Raw genomic sequence first — 27,221 nt, forward strand, 5'->3', positions numbered from 1 at the left:
GTTGTTTGATGATGCATGGAGGCAATGAAATGATATAGGATAGGATGACTGTAAAGCTAATGTTCTCCCATGTAAAGTATCACATAATTCACAATAATTTTTTTTTTTATTTAAAGAAAGACTGTGAACAAAGGATCCAGCTGAGCCTCCTGACCCACAGAAGCTGGGAAATAATCAATATGTGTTATCTTCCACCACTAAGTTTGTAGCAAGTTTTTAAACAGGAAAGCACAATTATACCGTGTCTTTCTTTTTTACCTTTATTATTTTATGGCTGTTTTCATAGCTTCTTGGGTGGGAGTTGAGGTTAATTTGTGTGTAATTATTGAGTTGGACAAACACGCAAGGTATATAATCAAACAGACTTTTATTTATTTTTTGTCTCTCATCATCTTTACAAAATCTATTCAGCATGAGATTTTCCTTTCTACCAGATATTCACTCCCATATGATTTACAATATGCTTGGTCACTTTAGATAACTAAGGTCCTCTCAATTTAGTCCTTAGAATATCTAGTCACTATGATTCAGAGATGACTTGAAGACATCTAACATCAACAATAACAAAAATCTCACATAATACTAAAAAATAGAAATAATTGAACATTAAGTGCTCCTTCTCCCTCACTGGGTCTTGCTTTGGGTTGTCTGCCCGCACTTCTCTGTCTTTCAACACTAGTTGACGTAATTTGCTCAGTACCTCTTATTCTCCTTTTCACCCTACCTTGGTCAGTGAGTTTCTGACCTCCCATCCTCCCAGGTGACTGGAAAGAAAGTTTTGCTGATGAGATGGAATCACATTCAAATGGTGTTAGGGTTCTCTGGACAATAGCCTCTTAAAGGAAGGTGTGCTCAGTGACTCTAGCTCAACAGAGAGGCCCGTTGACTATTAGTACCCCAGGATCAGTGACAAGTGGACGCCAAGACTGGGAGGAAGCACCCAATAAAACTGGTTCCATTTGCACTAGGAACTTTAGAAAAAAACATTTATAATCATAAATCTTGGCCTGGACCATGATATGAAATAATAAATCAATGGAATGATAAATCTCCCAATAGACAGACGTGGGAGTGAGGATCCACCAAAATGCTCCTGGTTCTTCTAGGCAGTGTGGGCAGAGCTGAAACTCAACTGAGTCAATTATGAAAGGAGTAGAGAAAATGTCTATTAGCCTAAAGCTCTAAAAGTTATACAAAAATGGTCATTGCTATACATGTAGATGACTCCCTAAAAGTACTTACAGTATATGATGAAAGGAAAGCAAAGTGCTTTGAAATACCCCTTTCAAAATGGACAAATTCTGCATTCATTTGCTTTTTACAGAAATAGAATTCTGGGCATCATGAATAATCCTGAGAACAATTTCTTAGGATTCTAGGTAATTTTCAAGGTTATCATGAGACCTTCAGAAATGGACTAGAAATCAAAAGCCTGAAAATGTCTAAAGTCCTTGGTAGGAACTTCACAATATAGGGAAAGTGATTTTAATTCTCTGATACTCCATTTCTTCTCCTGGGACACCTCACTTCACTAGATTGGAGATCAGATGAAAATGCTTTGTAAACGGAAAAATACCACACAGTATCTAAAATCATATTATTTTGCTTTCTGATAAATGGCTACAATGCTATCTGTAAAAGAAATTTTATTTTTGAAGAACTTGTAAGTGGCTGATCCAAAAAAAAAAGCAAAAACAACATAAAATCCCACTGGAAAGTTTGAGAGGGAAAAGCTGTTCTCTAAGAAATTTTCAACAATTATTTCTTGACAAGGAAGTGTTGGTCCATCATTTTATCTAAGCTGTTTCATGAAGCTTCTAGATGATTGGCAATACCATGTCATATTTTGTGGACGTGACAAGCAGGTACAACTGACATAAACTCCAACAAAACCGATTTTTCTGAATTTATGGAACAATTTCTCTGAATCAAGCCACTTCAAAAATGAATCTTCTTTCCTTTAAATGAAGATAAAGGAGGCAGCAATGTAGCCTGTAAGGCCTCCTTATTTGATTCCCAGACTTCTAAAACAGAAAATCCCATCTCATACAGAGCATAATTTCTTCTCTGACAGTTAGTGCTAAATGCCAAGTTGCTCCAAAAAATTGTCCCCATAATTTTATGGTTCCCAGTCTTATTCAGTAGATAAAAACTGAGTGAGCATGATGTCATTTGAGGAGTCTCCAGTCTGAGAAAGCGCATATGCTCCTGGGAGAGGAAAAGAGGGTTCAAATTATTGCTCTGCTATGTTGAAATTGAACATCAGGCCAAAATGTAAATAAGACTTCATTCTTATGGGACAGTTTTAGAAAGATGACGGAAAGATATGGAATGGGGTTTATATAGTTCACCAAGGAGCCCTAATGTTGAATTCGCACTGATCCATGGACGTAAGGTCAGTTTGAACTTCAACGTCATCATTCAAACCCCCAGCTGCTCCTCAAAAACCCTGAACAAGGTCGCTAAGAGTCAGAACCAACTTGACTGTACTTAATAACAATAGTTCGTTGAAACTTTTTGTTTTGTTAGCCATCTCTTATTTGAGAAGAGAAGCAGCCCATTTTTCAGACATTGCTGGAGAAAGAAAGTAGATTCTATACCACAGAATGCTATTTTGGGAAAGAAACTTGGTGATGTCTTTGCTTCGTTTTAACACGTATGAGTTGATTCCTAAAAGGTAAAGAGACTTGTAAAAAGCACACTGGTTGGTTGGTGGCTGTGATAAGAGTTCTGGGTGAATGGTAGCATCTTTCAGACACTTGAACTTTACCTAGAATGTAAATAACTGTCGTAAATAACTGTCATAATAAAATTAGTTGCTTGTTTCCCTATCCTTATGAGTTTATTGGAGTCCTGGTGTGGCGTTCTAGGATAAGCACTGGATAGCTAACTTGCAAATTCAGTGGCTCAAACCCACCAGCTGCTCCTCAGAAACCCAGTATGGCTAAGAGTCAGAATCGAATTGATGGCACTTAATAACAACAGTATATTAATGTAATCTGACATGGAAAGCAACTTCGATTCTTAATTTATACAAGTAACGCAATGCCTACTCCTCCCTCCTCTTTCAGGAATACTAACACTGTTTGTAATGTTTAAGTACTGGTCTTCCAGCACTGGGATATCATTGTTGTAGGTTGTAGTTAAGTGCCTTAAGCCTGCTCCTCATCATAGTGACCCTGTATAGGATTTCCAAGGAGTGGCTGGTGGGTTTGAATGACTAACCTTGGGGTTAACGGTCCAGTGCTTATCCTAATGAGTGAACATAGGGACAATGCATGCTGTAGACAGCAGGGCAGTGCTCTCTGATCTTTCAGAAGGGAATTCTCCAGTAAGGACGTGACTCGTGGTAGTTTAACCACACTCAGAAAGCAATGTCCCCAGATCCACATACAGTCATGTCTACCTGACAAAACTGAGGCCTGGTAGGAATTTGTGATGGGGCTAAACACTGAAACTTCCTCGTTTCTCTGAGCATCAAATCCCCCAAATTGTCTGTCAGCTTTGAACACACAAGTCAGACACATAGCTAATTGACACCTTTCAGACTAACAAAAATATATAAGCTGGCATCAAATTTTCTTCATATGATGTATTTATAGTCTCCCCACCTTTTATAACCTTTGGTTTTATTATAACTTACCTTTGTTTTGCAGTGGGTTGAACGGCTTTGAGAATTTGGGTTTGGCAATTATATCTGAAGAATTTTGCTGCACAAAAGAAAACTTAAGTCATTTTGGACATTTATAGCATTCCTTTAGTAACAGTCTACATTTCCAGACTTCATGATGTCAGGAATGATCTTTATATAAATATAGCTACATATTTCATTCATCACCTGCAAGAAATCAGAATGGTCACTTTCTCTTTTTTCTGTTGTCATCTATTTAACCCATAATAACTTACTTATAAATAAAGTCTATGCTTCTCTGTATGTTTTTACAACTTCTGTCAATAAGCCAGAAAAAACTTTTAAGGAAGATATTATTCTTTTGTGTGTCAATGCTTACATATTTTGTTTCACATATTCATCTCCAGAAGAGAAATCTCTGGAGGAAAAACAATACTCCTAGTCAAATATGGTCTCCAGGTAAAACTTTGCCTTATTCTTGCCCATGTTAGGGTTCAAATCTCTTTGTGAATAATCCCGTAGCCATTGGTACAAAGACTATACCAAATCCACTTCAGCATGTCACTGGAGACTTCTACTTATCCTATAAGACAGGGTAAAACTGCCCCCACAGATTTCCAAAGCTGTCAATCTTTAGGAAGCAGACTGTCTCATCTTTCTCCCATGGAATGGTTGTGGGTTTGAATGGCTGACCTTTCAGTGAGCAGCCAAATTGCTTAATCACTGTGCCACCAGGGCAATTTAGAGGCTATATAGAGTTCAAAAATTATAAAATTGAATTATCAGACAGAAAGGAAATACGGAAAAGAAAATGCATGCATGGGGAAGAGGGGCGGGATAAAGGCACTAAGATACATTTGCCATTCATAAAATTATAATTCATGTATTCATTACCTTAGTATCATGTATTGAATAAATGTTGTATGTCATACACTATAGGAGGCCTCAAGGATATTATAAGGAACAAGTTCCATTCCCTGCCACAGTTCACTCTATGAGGAAGTCAAATCCAGATAGGAGGAAAGACATACTAATTACATGCAAAAGATAGCCCAGTGTAGAATTCTTAATTTTCGCTTTGAAAGCAGGAGTACTGACTTGGTTTTAGAAGCACCTGGAACAAGCTGTCCTGGCTCAACACTTTGTATCTACAGCTGAGAAGACTGAAGCTCAAAGAAGCCAAGTGACTCCCCTAAAATCACATAACCACTTGGTGACAGAACTACAGGTCAAATCTGCCAGTTCATGGGCCAATGTCCCCAAATTCATCTCTGTGCCCTGAACTATACAATGCAAGCCCAATAAAATATATAATGTCAAAGCATAATTTCCTCATTAACATTTATTTTAAAAGGTTTTATTGTCCTTTGTAAAATCTCTAAACACCCATGTAGGTTTGGATACAGTTATAGCAATAGACTTGTATCAAACTCAGAAATCTGTGCTTTAGGACTTTTTCTGAGAGGATCTCAGTGTATTGCTAGGGGCCGGGGCAGGATGGGGCAAGAATCTAAATTAACATCAAAAATTCAAAATACACATGCAAGCACATTTGCTTCCAATTATACTTTCTTCATATAGAAAATGTTCTTGTGGCAAAAGAGAAAAAGGAATCCTGTGTTTTCATAGGAACCTGTCAATTTGTAGACTTAAAATCTAAAATTGAAAGGGATGAAGTATCACCACAAGAGAAAAAATTTAGAGAAAGATTTAAATATTAGAAGTTAATCAAGACTGCCCTGCCCCTTTACTCTTCTAGAAAAGGAAACATGGATCCTGGTCCAGGAAGCCAGGCAGAAAAAAGGGTCCCACCAGTTCTAGATGGCAGGAAACAAGTCAGACTTGTTTGATCACAATGAGTACCCACAGGCCTCTGTGCCTAAGCATCCTTGTAGCTTTCCATGCTTTCATAGTCATTCATTCTTTCACTCACTCAACACATTCTATTGAGTATCTACATGTGCCAAACTGTGCCAGGTAACAGGGCTACATGGTGGAAGAAACCCAAGGGGCTGATGCAAAAATGGACTTGCTGTGAAACTGCATAGAAAAAAGTGTAAAACTAGAACTTGATGAATTGCACTCATGACAGTGGGAGATAATTACCTTTGATGGATGCTTCCAAGATATTAGTGGGGACAGCTTGTTGAGCAGAAATTGTCGCAGCTATAAGGACAAGAAAGAATTATTCAGGAGATACATGCAAGGAGCTCTGGTAGCGTAGTGGTTACAAATCAGGCTGCGAACCTTAAGGTCAGTAGTTCGAAACTACCAGCCGCTCCACGGGAGAAAGATGAGGCTTTCTACTCCCATAAAGATTTACACCCTTGGAAACCCTGTACAGGGTCGCTATGGGTCGGAACCGACTCGACGGCACTTAACAACAACAATCATACATATCATTGGGCTGCAAAGTGGTTTGAACTGCAAGTTGGGTGGTTCAAACCCACCAGCTGCTCCTTGGTGACCCTACATAGGGATGCTATGATTCAGAACCGACTTGATGGTACTTAGCAACAATAACAATCATACACAAACAATTCAAAACCAAAACTACATAATTAAAATAGTTATTTAGCAGTAAGTAGTTTTTCTTAGGAGCATTTAATAGATCATAAACACGGGTATCTGATACAAGAATTTCTTTTCTTAGACTCTTTGTCTATAAACAAAACTCAAGTTAAACAAATAACAACAGCACCAAAAACCATAATAATTCAGAATCCAGACATTCGTAATTGATAATTATTGCCAAATTGAAGTCTGGAGTGAAGGGTTTCCTAACCATATGAATGGTGCAAATAAGGGAAATATTTTGTTCAATTAATTATAACAAATTGATTCTTTGCCAACAAGGTTTTGTGCATGCACAAAAATTGTACTAATTACAAATTATTCTTATCTTCTTATTAAAACAAAGACTCCTTTGTGTCTATTAAGCTACTGTCTTCACTTCTTCCACCAGAATTTTTCAGTGTTTGGGAAAAGTAATGGAACAAATTTAGTTTTAAGTTTTCTGTATACTTCACTGAAACAGATCATCTTTCACTGAGCATTTTATTTAATATTTGGGGCTATTTAACATTTCTTTTTGTTTACTTAATATATACTTAAATATTTAAGAAGGTATACCTTTCAGCATATTCTAAGTAGGTGAATAAATGAACAAAAACTACAAAAGGGAATTCATCTCTAATAAAGATAATAGTTGTTTTTGAATTATTATCCAACCACAACTTTAGAAAAGTTAAGATAAAAATGTCTTTTTGTTGTGGTCTATGATATTTATCCACCACTTGTCTGTCAGTTTGTCATACTGTGGTGGCTTGTGAGTTGCTGTGATTCTGAAAGTTATGCCACCGGTATTTTAAATACCAGCAGGGTCACCCATGGTGGACAGGTTTCAGATGAGGTTCCAGACAAGACAGACTAACAAGAAGGAGTGATGAACTACTTTAGAATATTAAGTCACTGAAAACCTTATGAAAAACAGAGAAACACTGTAAAATATAGTGCCTGAAAATGAGTCCCTCGGGTTGGAAGGCACTCAAAATGCAACTGGGGAAGAGCTGCCTCCTCAAAGTAGAGTTGACCATGATAACCCAAATGGAGTAAAACCCATGGGATCTTTATTTGCTGATGGGGTACAACTCAAAATGAAGAGAAACAGCTGTAAACATCATTGAAAATCGGAACATGGAATGTACGAAATATGAAGCTGGGATAATTGGAAGTTGTCAAAAATGAAATGGAACACATAAACATTGATATCTTAGGCATTAGTGAGCTGAAATGGATTGGTATTGGCCTATTGAATCTGACAACACATGATTTACTATGCCAGAAATGACAAATTGAAGAGGAATGGTGTTGCATTCATTGTCAAAAAGAACATATCCAGATCAGTCATGAGGTACAATGCTGTCTGTGATAAGATAATATCCATGAACCTACAGGGAAGACCAGTTACTATGACTATAATTCAAATTTACGCACCAACCACTAAAGCCAGTGAGGATTAAATAGAAGAATTCTACCAACTTCTTCAATCTGAAATTGATCAAACATGCACTCAAGATGTATTGATCATTACTGGTGATTGCAATGCAAAGGTTGGGAGCAAGGAGGAAGGATCAGTAGTTGGAAAATATGGCCTTGGTGATAGAAATGATGCTCGAGAACGCATGATAGACTTCTGCAAAATCAGTGATTTGTTCATTTTAAATACCTTCTTTAGACAGCATAAGAGATGGCTATACACATGTACCTCATCAGATGGAATACATAGAAATCAAATTGACTACATCTGCAGAAAGAGATGATGGAAAAGCTCCATGTCATCAGTCAAAACAAGGCCATGGGCAGACTGTGAGACAGACCATCAATTGCTCATATGCAAATTCAACTGAAGCTAAAGAAAATGAAAACAAGTCTATGAGAGCCAAAATATGACCTTGAATATATCCCACCTGAATTTAGAGATCATCTGAAGAACAGATTTGATACATGAAACACTAAACACCGAAGACCAGTAGAATTGTGGGATGACATGAAGAACATCATACATGAAGAAAGCAAAAAGTCATTAAGAAAATAAGAGGGAAGGAAAAGGTCAAAATGGATATCAGAAGAGACAGTGAAACTCTCCAGCGTAGAGATGCTGAAGCAAATGGAAGAAATCAGGAGGTCCAAGAGCTGAACAGAAAATTTATAAGGTCAGCTCGAGAAGATAAAGCCAATTTTTACAACAAAATGTGCAAACATCTGGAATCAGAAAACCAAAAAGGAAGAACACACTAAGCATTTCTCAAGCTGGGGGAACTGAGGAAAAATTCAAGGCTTGACTTTCGTTATTGAAAGATTCTCTGGCAAATTATTGAATGATGCAGAAAGCATCAAGAGAAGATGGAAGGAATACATAGAGTCACTACACCAAAAGGAAATGGTTAATGTTCAATCATTTCAAGAGGTAGCATATGATCAAGAGCCAATGATACTGAAGGAGGCAGTCCAAGATGCACTGAAGGAATTGGCAAAGAACCAGGAACCAGGAATTGATGGAATCAAAATTGAAATCTTTCAAGAAAGTGAGGCGGCACAGGAGGCACTCACTCATCTATGCCAAGAAATTTGGAAGACCAACTGATTGGAAGAAATCCGTATTTGTGCCCATTCCAAAGAGAAGTGACCCAATGGAATGCAGAAATCATCAGACAATCTCTTTGATATCCCATGATACGAGTAAAGTTTTGCTAAAGGTAATACAGAAATGGCTGCAAACATACATTGACAGACAACTTCCAGAGGTTCACGCTGGATTCAGAAGAGGCCGTGGAACAAGGGATATCATTGCTGATGTCCAATGGATCTTGGCTGAAAGCAAAGAATATCAGAAAGATGTTTATCTGTGCTTTATTGATTATGCAAAGACTTTCAATTGTGTGGATCATGACAAGCTTTGGACAACATTGCGAAGTATGAGTGTTCCTGAACACTTAATTGTGCTCATGAGGAATCTGTACCTGGACCAAGAGGCAGTTGTTCAAATAGAACATGGGAACACTGAGTGTTTTAAAATTCAGAAAGGTGTGCGACAAGGTTGTATTCTTTCACCATACTTATTCAACCTGTATGCTGTATAATCTGAGAATATGGTTTATATGTAGAAAAACATGGCATCAGGATTGGAGGAAGACTCATTAACAACCTGCAATATGCAGATGAGACAACCTTGCTTGCTGAAAGTGAAGAGGGCTTAAAACATTTACTGATGAAGATCAAAGAGCACAGCCTTCTGTATGGGTTACATCTCAATGTAAAGAAAACAAAAATCCTCACCACTGGACCAATAAACAACATTCTTATCAACAGAGAAAAGATTGAAGTTGTGAAGGACTTCATTCTTCTTGGATCAACTATCCACACTCATGGAAACAGCAATCAAGAAATTAAATGACATATTGCAGTAGGCAAATCTGCTGCACAAGACCTTTTTAAAGTGTTGAAGAAGAAAGATGTCAGCTTGAGGACTAAGGTGCACCTGACCCAAGCCATGGGGTTTTCAATAACCTCATATGCATGTGAAAACTGAACAGTGAATAAGGAAGACTGTAGAAGAACTGATACTTTTGAGTTATGGTATTGGAGGAGAATATTGAAAGTGCCATGGAATGCCAAAAGAACCAATTGATCCGTTTTGGAAGAAGTGCAGCCAGAGTGCTCCTTGGAGGCCAAGATGGCCAAACTTCATGCTTATACTTTGGACATATTGTCAGGAAGCACCAGTCGCTGGAGAAGGACATCATGTTTGGAAAGTGGAGGGACAGAGAAAAAGAGGAAGACTCCCAGTGAGATGGATTGGCCAAGTGGCAGCATCGATGGACTCAAGCGTGGCAACAGTAGTGAAGTTGGCCCAGGATTGGGCAGTGTTTCGTTCTGCTGTGCATAAGGTCGCTATGAGTCGGTACCAACTCGATGGCACCTAACAACAACAACATTAATGTTTATAATACATGATGTGATTAGTTCTACATAGCTTTATTCTCACCCGTGACTGTTTAGTTCTTTTGTGTCTTGACTGAATCTACCTTTTTAAAAAATGTACCTACAGGCTTACCCTTTAATTATTTAAATGAACTAAAGGGGAAGGATGTGAAGATGCCTAGATTAGGGGATAAAGATGGAAATGACTACACATACCTTATTATCCAAGAATATTCCAAAACATAAGATAAAAAATCCCTAAAATAAAGAAAGAAATCAATCATGCATACATCTGTGTAATATGTAATATTATCCAATATTAATATTATCTATGTAATATGCAACACATTCTATGCAGTATGTAATATTATCCAATATTAAGCTTATTTTCTTTTCTATATCTCTATTAGACTGTGAACTCCTTGAAGGTAAGCACACTGTGACTTCCACAGTGCCTGGAACAACACAAAACTCTTACTTCATGCAGACATATACAAGTGATTAAGTGACAGAAGTTTTAAATGCATGTGGAACTTCATTATCTTCTCCCCTGCATCATCCCTAACCTGAGACAAATAGCTTCAATCTGCTTCTGTATGATAGTTTTCTTGTTTGCTAAGCATCTCCCATGGTGGTGGAAACTGAAATCCCACCCTATGTAGAAAGAGCTGATGTATACCAGAACTCTTTTTATCAAGTGTGGAGAACCTTTCACAGAAGCCTTCTTAAAGGCTTCCTTAAAATCTTCTTCCCAACCAAAGCACCCTCAGTAGTAGGTACCTCTTTAGACAAGTTATGCTCATAAGCCCGCACTCCACTCCCTGACACCATGACCCTAAAGCTTGTAACCACTAGGAACATGCTCTCCATGTTTGTGCTCGCTAATCCATTGCTGTTGAGTCATTTCTGACTCACAGAGATCCTACAGGATGAAGTAGAACCGTTCTACAGGGTTTCCAAGGCTGTACCTCTTCACGGAAGCAGTTTGCCATTTTTTTTTTCTTGTGGAACAGCTGGTGAGTTCAAACCACTGACCTTTTGGATAGCAGCCAAGTGCTTAATCACTGTTCCACCAGAGTTCTTACCAATCCCTAAAAGTTAACTAGTGCCTGAAGGATGTGGGAAACCAGCTGCTTTTAGGAATCATTTGTTGAGCATTTACTATGTGCCAAACACTATGCTTAGTGCTAAACTAACTAATTTAATCCTCTCATTTTCTCTATGTTGTTATTATGTGCCATGGAGTCGGTTCCGACTCATAGCGACCCTGCACAGGGTTTCTGGGGCTGTAAATCTTTATGGGAGCAGAAAGCCTTACTCATCTTTCTCCCACAGAACAGCTGGTAGTTTTGAACTGCCGACTGTAAGATTAGCAGCCCAATTCATAACCACTACACTACCAGAGCTCCTTCATTTACTTTATAGTAATAATTATTATTATTCCCCTTTTACAGAGGAATTGAGGGGCAGAGAGATTAGGTTTTTTGTTAGTGGTCGCAAATGTATTTACACAAATCACAGAATGAACAGATCTGTGTTGGAAGAAGTACATTCAGAATGTTCCTTAGTAACCAGGATGGGGAGACTTTGTCTCTCATACTTTGGACATACTATCAGGAGGGACCAGTCCCTGGAGAAGGACATCAAGGTTGGTAAAGTGGAGGGTCAATGAAGAAGTGGAAGACCCCTGACGAGATGGACTGTCATAGTGACAGCAGCAATGAGCTCAAATTGACGATTGTTGAGTATGGCGTGCGATGTGACAGTGCTTCATTCTGTTATACATAGGGTCCCTATGAGTCAGTACTGGCTTGACAGCACCTAACAACAACACAAATCACCACTTCGCTGAGTCTTCACTGTTCAGGGATGGTCAGGAAAGACTAAAAACCAGATTTGACATTCTTACCGTTTCCTCAAAATCTAAGAATTACTTTGTCTTCCAACTCTCTGAACATTTTCGTTGTGACATGTAAAACCCATCTTTTGAAGCAAGGGTTAGCCAAGTGTTTCTATAAAGGGCCATTGGTTAAATACTGTAGTCTTTGCAGGCCATACAATCCCTATCACAATTCTTCAGCTTGCCATTGTACAGCAAAAGCAGCTATTTGTTGTTGTTGTTGTTAGGTGCCATTGAGTTGGTACCGACTCATAGCGACCGTATGCACAGCAGAATGAAACACTGCCCAATCCTGAGCCAACTTCACTACTGTTGCCACACTTGAGTCCATCGATGCTGCCACTTGGCCAAAGCAGCTATGGGCAATATATAAATGGATGGACATTGCTGTGCTTCAATAAAACTTTATTTACAAACCAGTCTATTGGCTGTAATTTGCTAGCCACTGTTCTCCTGTCCTCTCAATGACATCCTCTGTGCCATTCACAGGCCACACATCCTCTTGATCTCCTCGCCTCCCCCATTCTCTGTGTGCTTTTTTCACAAGGTCTGTGTGGTGCTGTGGGTTAATGTGCCAGACTGCAAAGACGTTTGAATTGCAAGATTGACGGTTCAAGCTCACCAGCTGCTCCTCGGAAACCCTATACAGGGTCGCTATGGGTCGGACCCGACTTAACGGCACATAACAACAACAACAGCACAAGAAAAAGAGGATTTACTCAACAAGAGGGAGTCCTGGTGTGGCGCTGTGGGCTAATGTGTCAGACTACAAAGCTGCTTGAACTGCAAGGTCTGCTCTTCAAGGTCACCATCTGCTCCTCCGGAAACCCTATGCTGGGTTGCTATGGGTCAAAACCGACTCAACGGCACTCGGCACTTAACAACAACAACATGTGAACTCTAACAGTTCAGAGATGGTCAGGAAAGATCTATTTTGATTCAGAGTTGAGACTGTCTTCCATGGAATGGGTTACTGAAGAATTCAAGTATTCTGTTTCTGCATGGCAGTAGGGAGGAAAGGGATTATTTTTCTTTTTTTTCATACCATTTTAGTTATAGTCCTGAAGGAGACAGGAAGATGGATGGGATAACCACCAGAGTGACCTTCATAACAGGAATTCCCTATAATTATTCCAATTACCTGGTGACATGATGGGTTATTCTTATCACTCTTACCTGGAATGCATTGAGTAAAGCAAATATAACATGCCACACCAGATTCTGGCTGTCCACCATTGTTCCTATGCCAAAACCCCAGGTGAGCCCCAGCAGAGGTGTCAGAATGAGCAGGCTCTTCCCCATTCGGATGACAGTGGCCTTATCATCCTGGCTCAGTCCTTCGCCAACAGCTGGCCTCCGTAGCTTCATTAGAACCAACAGAACCACAACCAAATTCACAGCCACGATAGTCAACGCAGGAATGACGAAAGCCAAAAGAGGTTTACTTCCACTGGACCAGTTGAGCCAACACAGATCTTTCCTTTTGTAGCTATTGCTAGGTTGGGTGACAGCAATGGTGATGACAGATATAATAAGAGGACATCCATAGCCCAGGCAGAACCCAATACCTGTCATCAAAGACGTAGCCATATGATGGAACACGAGGATGATCCGATAAGCCAGCAGGATACCGAGCAAGAGCATCCAAAAAAACAAAGAGAGGTAAAAAAAGTGTGTAAAGAACACTGCAGCTATACAGAATCCAGAAGAATTTGCTATGGCATCCGCTATGGCAGCAACAATGAACCAAACATCAGCAATCAGGAGAGAAAGGGTTATGTTCACCATGCAAATATGGCGTGTGTGTGAAGTTTGGTTGTTCTTGACCTGCTTCCAAAACAGGGCCTCAATAATCAGACATAAGATGAGGCTTCCAATGGATATGCCCAGTCCCACATAGGTGATACATTGCACAGCAGAGATGATGGCAGTGGGGACAAAGGGGGACATCAGCAAGGAGAAAGATGTCAGGTGAGTACAGCGGCACATCACTGAGTCTAGAGTTTCATTCACTAGCTGGCAGCCTGCATTGTCCCACTGCAAATGACTGAAATCCCAAAACACGCAAAGAGGCTGGCTCAGGTTGGATTCGATCTTGGAAAAATTCAGGAAAATTTCACTTATGGAATAGTTGTGGATAATGGTGGATATCACAGGCCCATTGAGCTGAGCATTTCCATTTTGGGTGATTGGTAGGATATTCCTCAGGGTCAATGAGGCCATGCTGATAATAGTTTCTGGAAGAGACTCATGGAATTGGTCTGATCCAATTAACACCCAGGCTTTTATGGGAATGGAGGTATTTTGGAGGTACATTTTAGTCTGGTAGTTAAAACCCTTTGCAAGTTTGCTTTTGGTCACCGGAATCCCCTTCCAGTTAATGAATTCCCCAGAAAAATTCAGAGGCAGATCTGTGGAAGGTACCAGAGTGCTAATGTTTTCTAATGTCTCCAGTAACCGTGAGCCGGCATGCTTTTCTTCCTGCAGTAATACTGTCCAGTTGGTTACTGACGCTGGATGAAGAACATGGTCAACTATATTGATAACATCCTGAAAGATAAGGATGAACGTTAGTTTGTATGATAAGTACACAGAAGGAGGAAGAAAGAGTGCATAGTCATCATTATTGAGGACAAGAAAAATGAGCAGAGAATTGACTCTGTTGTTTACTGAAAACCAAATCTGTTACTATGAAATCAAGTTCAATGCACAGCAACCCTGTAGGATAGAGTGGAACTGCCCCACAGGGTTTCCCAGGCTGTAAATCTTTATGGAAGCAGACTGCCATATTGTTCTCTTGTGGAGCAGCTAGTAAGTTCTAACTGCCAATCTACCAGTTAGCAGGCGAATCCTTAACTACCAGAGCTCCTTTGTTGTTTATTAATGAACATAAAACAAAATCCTTAAAAATTGAACTTGAACAATAAAGAATTTTTGTGGGTTTTAAGGATCAATCTTAATTTGATGTTCCCTGGGTGTGCAAACAGTAAGCAGGTTCAGTTGCTAACCAAAAAATTGGAAGTTCCTCTTAGAGGGCCCTCGGAAACAGGCCTAATTGTCTGCTTCCAAAAAAGCCGGCCACTGGAAACCATATGGAACTCTCTGGACCCCTGCTGTGGTGCTGTAGGATCAGCACTAGACTGTGAACTACAAGGTATATAGTTCAAACCCACCAGCTGTTCCTCAGAAACCCAATGGTGGTAGTGGTAGTTATGTGCCATGGAGTTGGTTCCAAGTCATAGTGACCCTGTATATGAGTTGGAACCAAGGCTGTACATCTTCACAGGAGCAGAAAGCCTCATCTCTCTCCCATGGAACCACTGGTGATTTCTAATTGCTGACCTTGAGGTACAGGGTCGCTTTAGTTGGAACTGACTCGGTGGTACTTAATGGCAAAAACAACACAGTTCTACTATAATGTCCATGTGGTTAGTGACCATGAACTGAAGTTGACTTGGACTTGAGGGAAACTGGCTTTTATTTCTTGGTTTCAGATCTTCCTTTTGGAAGAAATTCCCATAGACCCATTTTCTCTTGCTCATCCCTTGAGTTCCCAGGCATTTGACCTAGGGTGTCTTGTCATTCTAGTCAAGTATTTTCTTAACCCAGCTCTCTCGGGCTTCTGGCCCAGATGCCAGAGTGCACGTCTCCCATTGCCCCCAGTAACCTCTGCTTTCCTCTGATTTATGTTTGCCTGCTTTGTTTTTGCCTTTCATTTTTGTTTTAGACTTTTTTAATGCTATTTTATTTTAGTTGGTCTTTTGTAAATAACATAGGGTCAGGTTTTTTAAAAAAGGACAAATCTGAGCATCTTTCCTTTAATCCAATGTTAATTTATTCACATGAATGCCATCTTTGATGTGCTGTATACTCTATATAGTTATGTATTAGTATGACAATATACAACATTATATGTGTTATATAATACAATTTTGCAAGATAGTATATATTATATATAATATGCATGCAGCTGAAAAGTTTGGAAAGGTATTTATTTAACAAACATTTATTGAGTAACTGTTACATGTCACTTGTCATTTTAGGAAACAGAGACAACATTTAATACGATAGCCAAGGCTTCTGTAGGGTGACTAGCTTACAGATGACTTGTCTTCCTTTCTGCTTATTTGCATCTCATATGATCAGATAATATGTATATCATTTTTATGTTAATTTTCAGATGCTGTTGTTGTTGTTATATGCCATGGAGTCAGTTCTGACTCATAGCGACCCTGTACAGGGTTTCCAAGACTGTAAATCTTAACGGGACCAGAACACCTCATCTTTCTTCCGCGGAACAGCTGGTAGTTTCGAACTGCTGACCTTGCGGTTCACAGCCCAATTCGTAACCACTACGCTACCAGAGCTCCTTCAAATATCCAAACTCAACTATGAATTCTTCAGCCTGGAGTAGGGACTTTAGAAATATGTTATTGTTAAGTACCGTTGAGTTGGTTCTGACTCATAGAGACCCTGTATAGGGTGTCTGAGGAACAGCTAGTGGATTTGAACTGCCAACCTTTTGCTTAGCAGTCCAGTGCTTATCCTATAGCGCCACATCAGGACTCCTTTGAAAATATATATGCCACTGAAAGTCAAAGTTTATGGCTATTATAACAAGTATAGGTTGTGAATCTATATTAAAATGGTAACACTTGTGCCCCACACATAACGGTTCACGTCCTTCTCTAAGCCAAGTGATGCCCAGAACACCTACTTAGAGATAGCAGCCTCTTATTTTGAACTCACACAATTGATCCCAGGAGTTCCTGTCTACTGTGGAGAAAGCACTGAAACTCACATGAGTTGACATGATTCTTCTATCTTTCCTAACAGTTCCCTCAAATTAGATGGAGAATTTAAAGTCAGAGTTTCAAACACAGGCAGACCATACCTCCATTGTTGAATTGGACACCTTGAAATGACTTGCTAGAGACAGGGATGAAACGTTTTCCAGAATGGACACCACAGAAGCTAGATTCCCAGTTGTGGTTGCTGGAGTCTGCTCCAGGATGACTGAAAGATTCCGCACCAAAGATGACATGGCTGGCTCAGTGGCATTGCCAGCGATTGCACTTAAATTCTAGAAATTAAAAAAAAAAAAAAAGTCTAAGTCCTAGAAAACAACATCTAATTTCAATCAGATTTCTTGGGCACACATCATTAACATTTGCATGGTTCTTTATAATGTAAGATAGTGATATGGCACTGATAATGACAATGATCTTAACCTGGTATGTTCTATATTCTAGACACTGTACTAAATGCTTAGCAGGGATTCACTGAATCTTTTTGACAGTCCTTTGAAGGAGGGATTTCATTCTATAGCTAGAGAAACTGAAATTTTAAGAGATTCCTTAGCAAGCATTTTCATGTAATTTGTTATCCTAATTATAAAGAAGGAGCTCTGGTAGTGTAGTGGTTATGAATTGGGCTGCAAACCACAAGGTCAGCAGTTTGAAACTACCAGGTGTTCCGTGGGAGAAAGATGAGGCTTTCTGCTCCTGTAAAGATTTACAGCCTCAGAAACCCTGTACAGGGTCGCTATGAGTCAGAACCGACTCCATGGCACATAACCACCACCAAATATAAACAAATGGATCTTTAGTGAGATTCAGTAACCTTCCACAAAGTGCACAGTTACTAAGTGGGAGGGAAGGGTGTACCTATGTTGTATCTAAATCCTATGTTATTTGCACTATGCCAAAAAAAAATCCTTGTAGGATGAGAAGATGGGTACAGGGACAGACATGAAGATTTGACTACAGGACCTTTGTCAGTGCTCAGTTTTCATTAGATTTCTTTTTTACTTCTCCCTTGGAACTCCCATCTACCTCCACTGTACTGGACTCACTTGGAAAGCAGGCAAGGAGGGCGATCCCCTTCCAGTCATCTCTATATCCACCCTGCAGCCCAGGTTCCATCTGTCCTCTTTCTTGTTCTTCTCAGCTGGTAGTGCGGCTCTCTGCCTGGGGCATCGGGGTTCTGCCTGCCTTCACACTCTCCAGCCAACCATATGTGCCCCTGGTGTGGACTACTCCCAGATATTGGCCATGTCTAGAGCTGAGTCAATGAAGGCCAGAGCATGGGGTCATGTCCAAAACCTCTCTCTAGTTTGCAGATATGGAAACTGGAGTCTGGAGAGCATGGAACAAATGTTCCACCGTACCTTGATAACCACCAGTTCTGGGTTCTTAATTGCAATAACAGGATCTCCAACTGGGACAGAAGTTCTGTTCAATACAGGAATTCACTTGCAGGACAGTGGCTATGCACCAGTCTTAAAATTCCTCTGCTTTGTCTCTTGAATCCACTATCAGTCCCTGTCATGTCTTTCTATCTATATTGTCTTTCCTTATTGAACCTTCCTAAGAGAGTATCAGGAGCCCTGGTGATACAGTGTTTAAACACTCAGGTGCTAACCAAAAGGTCAGCAGTTCAAACCCACCAGGCGCTCTATAGGAGAAAATTGTGGCTGTCTGCTTCCATAAAGATTTGAGTCTGGGAAACATGATGGAACAGTTCTATTATGTTCTATAAGGTTGCTCTGAGTCAGAATTGATTCCACAGAGTAAGAAACCAGGTAACCATGTTTCTAATTTCCAAACTATGGCCACCAGCATGACCTCTCAATCTGCCATTTCCTAATCTATAAAAGGAAGTTGATGAATCAAATCCATTTCAAATCTGTCTTCTGTAGGATCACCACTCCCTGCCTTGATTTCTGATATGTGTACTATCTTATTTGTTGTACCCCACTAGCTTCTGTCTCACACCTCCACTTTGACCTTTATTCTAAGCCATGAACCTTCAATGCCAGCTTTCGTGTGATTCTACCATCTACCATATACCTTCCTCAGCTCCTACCTATGATCTTCCACTCATACCCACACCACCTTGTTGTACCAGGGTCTAGTCTTGACAATCTACTTCTAAAAGGTCACAGCCATTGAAATCCTATGGAACACAGTTCTACTCTGACACACATGAGGTCACCATACATTGGAATCAACTCAACTGAAAATGGTTGCTTGTTTTATAGATGCCACCTGACCAACCATATGAATGGATACATTTTACCCTCTACCTGGCCATGCTCATGGAAGCATGCACACTGTGAAACTCAAGACCAGAGTAAGGCTGTCAGGTGGAGATGAATCACCTTCTTCAGTTCCTCCAGCTCAGCGAGCACACAGCTCTCCCTGATGATCTGCCAGCCGGAGGACTGGCACCTGGCTGTGATGATTCCAGTGTAGCCGCTGCTACAGGGCAGGGTATACTCATCATTCTCAGACCCAAATCCAAAGACAAGGCTGTTACACTGGGCTGGGGGTGCGGGGGAAGAAAACAGAGAGGCAAAATGACTCTGTAATACCCTAGGCCTCTACATTAACCATCAAGTCAGTTCCAACCTATAGCAATCCTGTATATGATATCCAAGGAGCAGGTGGTGAGTTTGACCCTCAAACCTTGTGGTTCAAACTGACCTTGTTGTCTGAACAACAGGAACTGATGTTCAGAAATATAATACAGGCAAAATTGGGAAGGGGGGACGTTTGTCTCTGATGTCCAGATTCTTTCCTATCAGAACCCTTCCCTTCTTCCTGATGCCTACCTAGGTTTGCCCCTCTCCCTCTAGGTGCTAGAGCTATGACAACAGTTTCAATGTCAAAGGCCTGATAACTACTAAGGAGTCCTGGTGTGGCACTGTAGGATCAGCACTGGACTGCTAACCACAAGGTCAGGGGTTCAAACCCACCACTTGCTCCTCAGAAACCCTATACAGGATCAATATGAGTCAGAACTGATTCAACAGCACTTTAGTAACAACAAAAAAGTATCTACTAAACTACTAAGTGTTAGATTAAAAACAGGGCAGGGTGTGGCAATTTTCAGGATATAATTGCATTTTTGCAGGGAATCCTAGAAAATAAGGAAATCTTTGAGACCCTATAGAACAAAGCAGTAACAACATGGTCAAAAAATCGGCAGTTGGCAATTGGAGGTGACACTTCATACTTTGTATCCCTTTAAAAGCCTCGCACACTGCGACCAGCCACTAATTCTTCTTGTAGCTGGCTAATATTCTTACCATGATTAGGACTAGGATGTAGAAACATTAAATGGAAAATCTGTAAAGGTTGTGATCTTTGTTTGCTTTTCCCCATTACTATCTCCTAAGTGCCTAAAACCTAGTTTGGTACACTTAGGACTCTTCGTATATCTTTGTGGAATAAATGTGGTTGAAATAACATGGTACTAATTTTGATCAGAGAGGTTTAAGATTGATTATAAAGGAGTAAACAGAAAACAGTGGATTGTGTGTATGAGAGAAACAAAGACCTGCATTACCTTTTTGAAACATCTGATAGAACATTCTTTTCTTGGTTCTTTGCATTACGATTTAGAAATACTATCAGTCCCATGGCTCTTCCAACATGTATACCAGTAAACTATTGCTGGATCATTTTAATCACAGACTGCAGAAAGATCAGTCTTCCACAATGTTTACACTGAGAGGCAGAGATCAGATGACCAGTTTTCAAGGAACTGAAACACTCAGCTTCATCACTGTGGTAGTGGTGGGTGGGTGGGAACAACTGCCTATTTCCACTGAAAGTCAGTCTTAGAACAATTCTGTATTGTAAATATCTCCAGTCTACTTCCTGAGGACACAACTGAGTTACTAATTAAAGGACTCCCTTAACTCTCTCACAATCTGTAGGATATACAGCACTCACCTACGTTTCCTGGCTCTGCGGTTGAGTGGGCTTATATAGCCACATGAATTTGAAGAAGTGGCCTCATCCCAACAATCCAATCACCAGAGCCCACTTGGGGCATATGTACCTCACTCATTGTATCAAAATCCATATTACCTCAGTTTAAAAAAATCCATTCAGAATGTCTTCTATTACTGAAGGCACATGGTTTAAACAGAAAGTTAAAAGTAGGAAATAATTACTCTGTTTAGGCCTAACCTAAACAGAGAATGGGAAATCAGAATTACCTTTTCCAAACACTCTAAAAGAGCTGTCTTCTAGTTGACACATCTTGTGCAGGGCTGCCTTTGCCTTCTCAGCCACTTGTTCAATGGCTAACAGCAGCTCAGTTGGGCTGCTAGAACCAATGACTTCATATCCAGCGATGATGCTTCCTTCTCTACAATGAGTATGTTGAAGAAAAATGAGATTCATTCATTTGTTCAGTCACTAAGGGACATGGCATTGAGCCCATAGGAATTAACCAAACAGTTGATGAGAAAAGGCAAGTACGAAACTAGTTACTACCAAATAGCCCGTTGATGCTACTTTCAGGAGTTATATATTATAAACTAATTGTGAACACTGAGTTAGCCAATACTGAACCATCACTCCTAGGGAAAACACAAGATGAAGTTGCTGGGAACCTCTGGTCACATTGTCATCAACTACTCAATACCTGTTTTTGGTTTATGTGGGTGTCTGTTGAAAAAGATCTTATTAAATATACACTGTTGATTCATCAACACTAAGCTCACCTCCAACAGCACTATAACTCATGTCTGAACAAAGCTCATCTCACAACGCAGTTTCCAATTATCTTGGTTGGAAACACCAGACTGCACATCAGCACTTCTTGGTGCTGGGGTGGGAAGACATTTTAAACAGCAAAATCAGCAACCAAAAAATGTGGAAAGCATGGCACTAAATAGCTCACAAAAAGGACATGTAACATGAAAAAAACACTGAAGCAAGAAGGCAGAGCAATGCCTTCTTTGATTGACAGTTTTGGAAACTCTATGGAGCAGTTCGATTTTATCCTCTAGGGTCACCAAGTTGGACTCAACTTCACGACAACAGGTTTGGTTTTCAGTAAACAATGAAGGATGCATAAATATGAATTAAAACTCTGCACATGTCTGTGGAATAGCTGTGGAAGTGCCGTGAGTACATATTTGGAATTGCAAATAAATTTTAGTGAGTAGGTGAATCCACAAATATGAATTTTATGAACAATGAGGAACTGCTGTATATATAATTTTGAATGTTGTTAAGTTTAATGAGAGACATAAACAGGTACAGTGACAAGAGAAGCAGGTTAGGAGTGAGGTCCTCCCTTAAATAGGGCTGATCAGGGATGGGTTCTCTGTGAGGAGGCTCTTTTAAACTGAGACCAAAAGCATGAGCAGAAAAGACAAACTACAGAGTTGCCAAGGCAGACAATAGCACAGGTGAAGGTCCTGAGACAAGAAAATGCCATGAGTCTGACAAATTTAAAGATTAGCATGGCTTATATTTCATGGGAGTCCTGGTGTGGCTCTGTAGGTTAATACTCCAGACTGCAAAGCTGTTTGAACCGCAAGGTCAGTGGTTCAAGCTCACCAGTCACTCCTTGGAAACCCTACACAAGGTCACTAAGGGTCAGAACTGACTCGACGTCACTTAACAACAACAACATATTTCATGAGCAAGGAAGAGAGGTGGCGGTTATGTGCTGCTGAGTAGGTTCCAATTCATAGTGACTCTGTATAAGGTTTCCAAGGCTGTAAATCTTAATAGCAGCAGAAAGTCTCATCTTTCTCTCACACAATGGCTGGTGGATTCAAACTGCTGACCTTGCAGCTAGCCGCCCAACTCACAACCCACTATGCTACCAGGGCCCAGGGCTCCTTCAGGAAGAGAAGTTGCTGTTATTAGGTGATGTCAAGGTAGCTCCAACTCATAGCAACCTTATGCACAACAGAACAAAACACTGTCTGGTCATGATATATTGGAGGGGTAGCCAGGAACCAGATCAAGTAGCTACTTAGAATTTGAGCTTTATTATTTATTAAAAGGTTTCATTCTTTATTAAAAGGCGGGGCATGCTTAGATTTATTTTAAAGATCACCCTTCTAGTTGTTGTGTAGAAAATAGACAAAAAATACACAATTAGGGAAGCTGAAAGACTAGTTAAGAAAGAGGTGAAGGTAGCTTAACTAGTTTAGTAGTAGTGCAGACGGTGGAAAGTGGTGACATTCATGTTGTTATTCTAAAAATAGAGCCATACGACTTTGCTAATGGAGAAGATTTCAAGTATGAGAAAAAGAAAACAGACAAGAGGAACTGAAAGAGACACAAAAACCAGCTGTGACATATCCATACAATGCAGAATTACTTGGCATTGATTTGAGTATGATGCCCCCACACTGCCATGGAGTCAATTCCGACTCACAGGGACACTATAGGACAAATACCCTGTCAAGTAGTAACAATCATGATGCTTGTGCATTAACATGGCACCTCTGCATATTTTCCTACATAGAATCTCTTTTGATTTAATGAAGTGGATATTCACAGTCCTGTTAGACAGGTAAGTAAATTGTGGCAGTCAGAGATTAAGATTAAATCATATACACAGAGAGTGAAACCTAAACAGTTGTATTCTTTAGATTTGTGCCTATTTTACTGTGATTTTTGTCTATAAATTATTTTGAGACAATTTATAGGGTTTAAACAATGGAAGATAAGCTAGAAATAGGAATACAAAACCTTGATCAATGAAAAGAAAAAATATGAAAACTGAATACAGAAATTATTGCAATTGAGTTTCAATTTTATATATAAATTCTCTGACAATGAAGCCGAAAAGGAAAATATGGCTTATCCTAGCATTGCATTTTAAAGAAAATTACTCACAGGACACTTTATGCAAAGACATGTGATAACTTAAAGGACAATGTCCAGGGCTGTGTGTGTATGTGTATATATATATATATATATACATTCGTTTGCAATTTTCCTATTTGTTGTTGTTATATGCCGTGCAGTCGGTTCCGACTCATAGTGACCCTGGATAAGGTTTCCAAGGCTGTAAATCTTTATGGGAGCAGAAAGTCTCATCTTTCTCCCATGGAACAGCTGGTACTTTCGAACTGCTGACCTTGCGGCTTGCAGCCTGATTCGTAACCACTACGCTACCAGAACTGGAAAAAAAATATACAAGAAACCAAGTTACCTGACCTCTAAGCTACTTTCTCTGTCAAGCAAACTATTAATAGTTGGTAATCAATGCACACATGGTTAACTAAGCAAATCACTTTGGGAATTAAAGCATAAACAAAGAATAATTTACTAAATATTTCTTCCCTTGCTGTAGGGAATGACTACTGGGTTTGGAACTATGATGCATGCATGACATTTACACACAAATATATTTTACCCAATGTTTCCCTTCTAGTTCCAAGCTGTTGGGCATCATGCCCTCACCCCTCCACCATCCACAGCCCTCTGCCCCATGTTTCACTTCTTTTGATACATTAAAAACAAAACCACAGGTACCTTAGAGTCAGCTCTGACTTATGGTGGCCCCACATGTGTCAGACTTTTCTTCCAATGTCCCTTTGGGTGGACTTGAACTTCTAACTTTTCAGCAGCCATACATACACGTCTAAATTTCATGCTTGACTCTAAGTTCTGTCCTATTACTATGGCTTTTCAGTTCTGGTCTCTGGTTCACAGCTTTACTCTTGACTTTGAACATATCACAGACCTTTGGCTACTGTTAGTATGAATCCTGCCAGATTCTGCTCTGTTTTCTCTCGATGACACTTGGAAACAGCAATAGGAATTCTGCAGGTCTCATATACAATTTGGGAGATGCTTATCTAAGGCCATTGTATTACTTACCGAAATTGGGTGACCCGAACTGACTCAAAACCTCGAATTCTCTTGTATGCTTCTTTAAGCTGACAAAGAGAAGTAAAGGCAATATGTTGATCTTTGTCCACACACAAGTGTACACGGATAATAAATAAACCAGCAGAGCAGCTAAGCAGAGGAAAGAGTGGAAAGGGATTGCATGTCATAAAACTGCAACAAATAAGTACAAATGGTAAAAAAAAATTTTTTGTGTGTACTAATAAAGAATGGGAGTCCCAGTGTGGCACTGTAGGATAAAGCACTGGATCACAAAGTGTGTTTGAACTGCAAGCTCAGTGGTTCAAACCCACCAGCCACTCCTCAGAAACCCTATACAAGGTGGCTGTGAGATGGAATCTACTTGATGGCACTTAACAACAACAACAACAAAGAGTGAGTAACTGCTTAGAATAGGAGATGAATTTGATGCCATATAATAAAATAAACTAATCCCAAATCAATTTCCTTTTCAAAAATAATCCAGTACCATCCACAAATACTTATACTGAAACTTATAAGGGAATATTTGCTTATGTTTTCAAGTAGAATCAATCACCCCTAAAGCACCCTAAGCTGAGCTCTGATCTAGTTTTTACATGACCACGTTATGACGTGCAAAGTTGTGGTCCATAACTCACTTTAGCCTCTGACCAGGAAGAGCCTATGGAATAAATGTCATGAAAATGTTCTTTTTGACAAATGAAATGTATGACATAATAAAGAAGCCTTAGTATGACATCTTGTTGTTGTTAAGTGCCGTGGAGGGCAGTTTTGACTCATAGTGACCCTGTAGAGGGTTTCTGAGGAGTGCCTGGTGGGTTTGAACCACTGAGTTTACAGTTCAAACAGTCTTTTGTGGGAGAAGAAAATCTTCTCTTTCTCCCCAGGAGTGGCTAGTGGACTTGAACCACCTTGTGATTGACAGTCCAGTGTTTATCCTATGGAGTCACTGTGGGCCTAATTGAATAGAATAAAAGTGAAAAGACAAGACGTCAACTGCTAAACTCTTATACAAAGATGCTGGAAGTGCCTCAGCTGTGGACAGAGCACATAACTGTTGGGTAACAACAAATTGAAACTCAGTGATTAAGAATATGCTTGATCAGTAATTAAGAATATGCATGAAGCATACCTATTTAGCTAAAATCATCTTAACTTATGTTTAGCAAGTCATTCCTTAGGTAATGAATAAAAAGTGCTTACATGAATTTCAATTCCAGTTGCATATTTGGAATATATAGCAGAAGATGAATTCAAAAGGTCCTTTGTAAATTTTTCATTGATCTTGAAAGTGCCCCAAATTTCTGTAGGGGACAAAAAAAAAAAGTTTATAATATAAATACTGTTGTTAGGTGCCATTGAGTTGGTTCTGACTCGTAACAACTGCTTGAACAAGATCACAGAATCCTGTGGCATCCCACACCATCCTCACAATTGCTGAATCCATTGTTGCTGCCACTGTGTCAATCCCTCTCGTTGTGGGGTTCTTCCTGTTTTTGGGTGACCCTCCACTTTACCAAACATGATGTCCTTCTCAAGGGACTGGTCCCTCCTGATAGCCTGTCCACAATATGAGAGGCAAAGTCTCATCATCTTCATTTCTAGGGAGCATTCTGGCTGGATTACATCTCAATGTCAAGAAAACAAAAATCCTCACCACTGGACCAATAAACAACATTCTTATCAATGGAGAAAAGATTGAAGTTGTCAAGGACTTCATTCTTCTTGGATCAACTATCAACACTCGCGGAAGCAGCAGTCAAGAGATCAGACGACGTATTGCACTGGGCAAAACTGCTGCACAGGAACTTTTTAAAGTATTGAAGAGCAGAGATGTCAGCTTGAGGACTAGGGTGCACCTGACCCAGGCCATTGTGTTTTCAATAGCCTCGTATGGATGCGAAAGCTGGACAGTGAATAAGGAGGATCGTAGAAGAATTGATGCCTTTGAGTTGTGGTGTTGGAGGAGAATACTGAAAGTGCCATGGACTGCCAAAAGAACCAATAGATCTGTTTTGGAAGAAGTGCAGCCAGAGTGCTCCTTGGAGGCCAGGATGGCTAAGCTTCGTCTCTCCTACTTTGGACATATTGTCCGGAGGAAACAATCATTGCAGAAGGATGTCATGCTGGGTAGGGTGGAGGGTCAGAGAAAAAGAGGAAGACCCCCAACGAGATGGATCAGCCAGGTGGCATTATTGATGGACTCAAGTGTGGCAGCGGTAGTGAGATTGGCCCAGGATCGGACATTGTTTCATTCTGCTGTGCATGGGGTCGCTATGAGTTGGTTCCGACTCGATGGCACCTGACAACAACAACAACAACATTCTGGCTGTACTTCTTCCAACATAGATGTGTTTGTTCTTTTGGCAGTCCATGATTTAATGTATTATTTAAATGTATTGATTCTTCTATAGCCTTCGTTATTCATTGTCCAACTTTCACATATCTATGAAGCTATGAAAATAGCATGGCTTGGGTCAGGAGCACCTTAGTCCTCAAATTAACATCTTTACTCTTGGACATTTTAAAGAGGCCTTTTGCAACA

The 27,221-nt window shown here is 39.9% G+C and overlaps 1 protein-coding gene across 1 annotated transcript in view; it reads right to left on the reverse strand.

The window, feature by feature from the left end:
- Nucleotides 1–2,134: 2,134 nt before the first annotated feature.
- GPR110 (G protein-coupled receptor 110) overlaps nucleotides 2,135–27,221 on the reverse strand; it is a 48,168-nt gene continuing 23,081 nt past the window's right edge. The window contains exons 5-14 of the mRNA XM_006860611.1: nucleotides 25,880–25,980; nucleotides 24,665–24,723; nucleotides 21,025–21,176; nucleotides 19,177–19,340; nucleotides 16,909–17,097; nucleotides 13,191–14,564; nucleotides 10,331–10,372; nucleotides 5,738–5,797; nucleotides 3,644–3,710; nucleotides 2,135–2,208 (exon numbers count right to left, since the gene is read on the reverse strand). Coding sequence (XP_006860673.1) covers nucleotides 2,135–2,208; nucleotides 3,644–3,710; nucleotides 5,738–5,797; nucleotides 10,331–10,372; nucleotides 13,191–14,564; nucleotides 16,909–17,097; nucleotides 19,177–19,340; nucleotides 21,025–21,176; nucleotides 24,665–24,723; nucleotides 25,880–25,980 — 2,282 coding nt within the window. The remainder of the gene's footprint in view (nucleotides 2,209–3,643; nucleotides 3,711–5,737; nucleotides 5,798–10,330; nucleotides 10,373–13,190; nucleotides 14,565–16,908; nucleotides 17,098–19,176; nucleotides 19,341–21,024; nucleotides 21,177–24,664; nucleotides 24,724–25,879; nucleotides 25,981–27,221) is intronic.

This window comes from Chrysochloris asiatica, unplaced genomic scaffold, assembly GCF_000296735.1.
Source record: "Chrysochloris asiatica unplaced genomic scaffold, ChrAsi1.0 scaffold00038, whole genome shotgun sequence".
NCBI lineage: Eukaryota > Metazoa > Chordata > Mammalia > Afrosoricida > Chrysochloridae > Chrysochloris > Chrysochloris asiatica.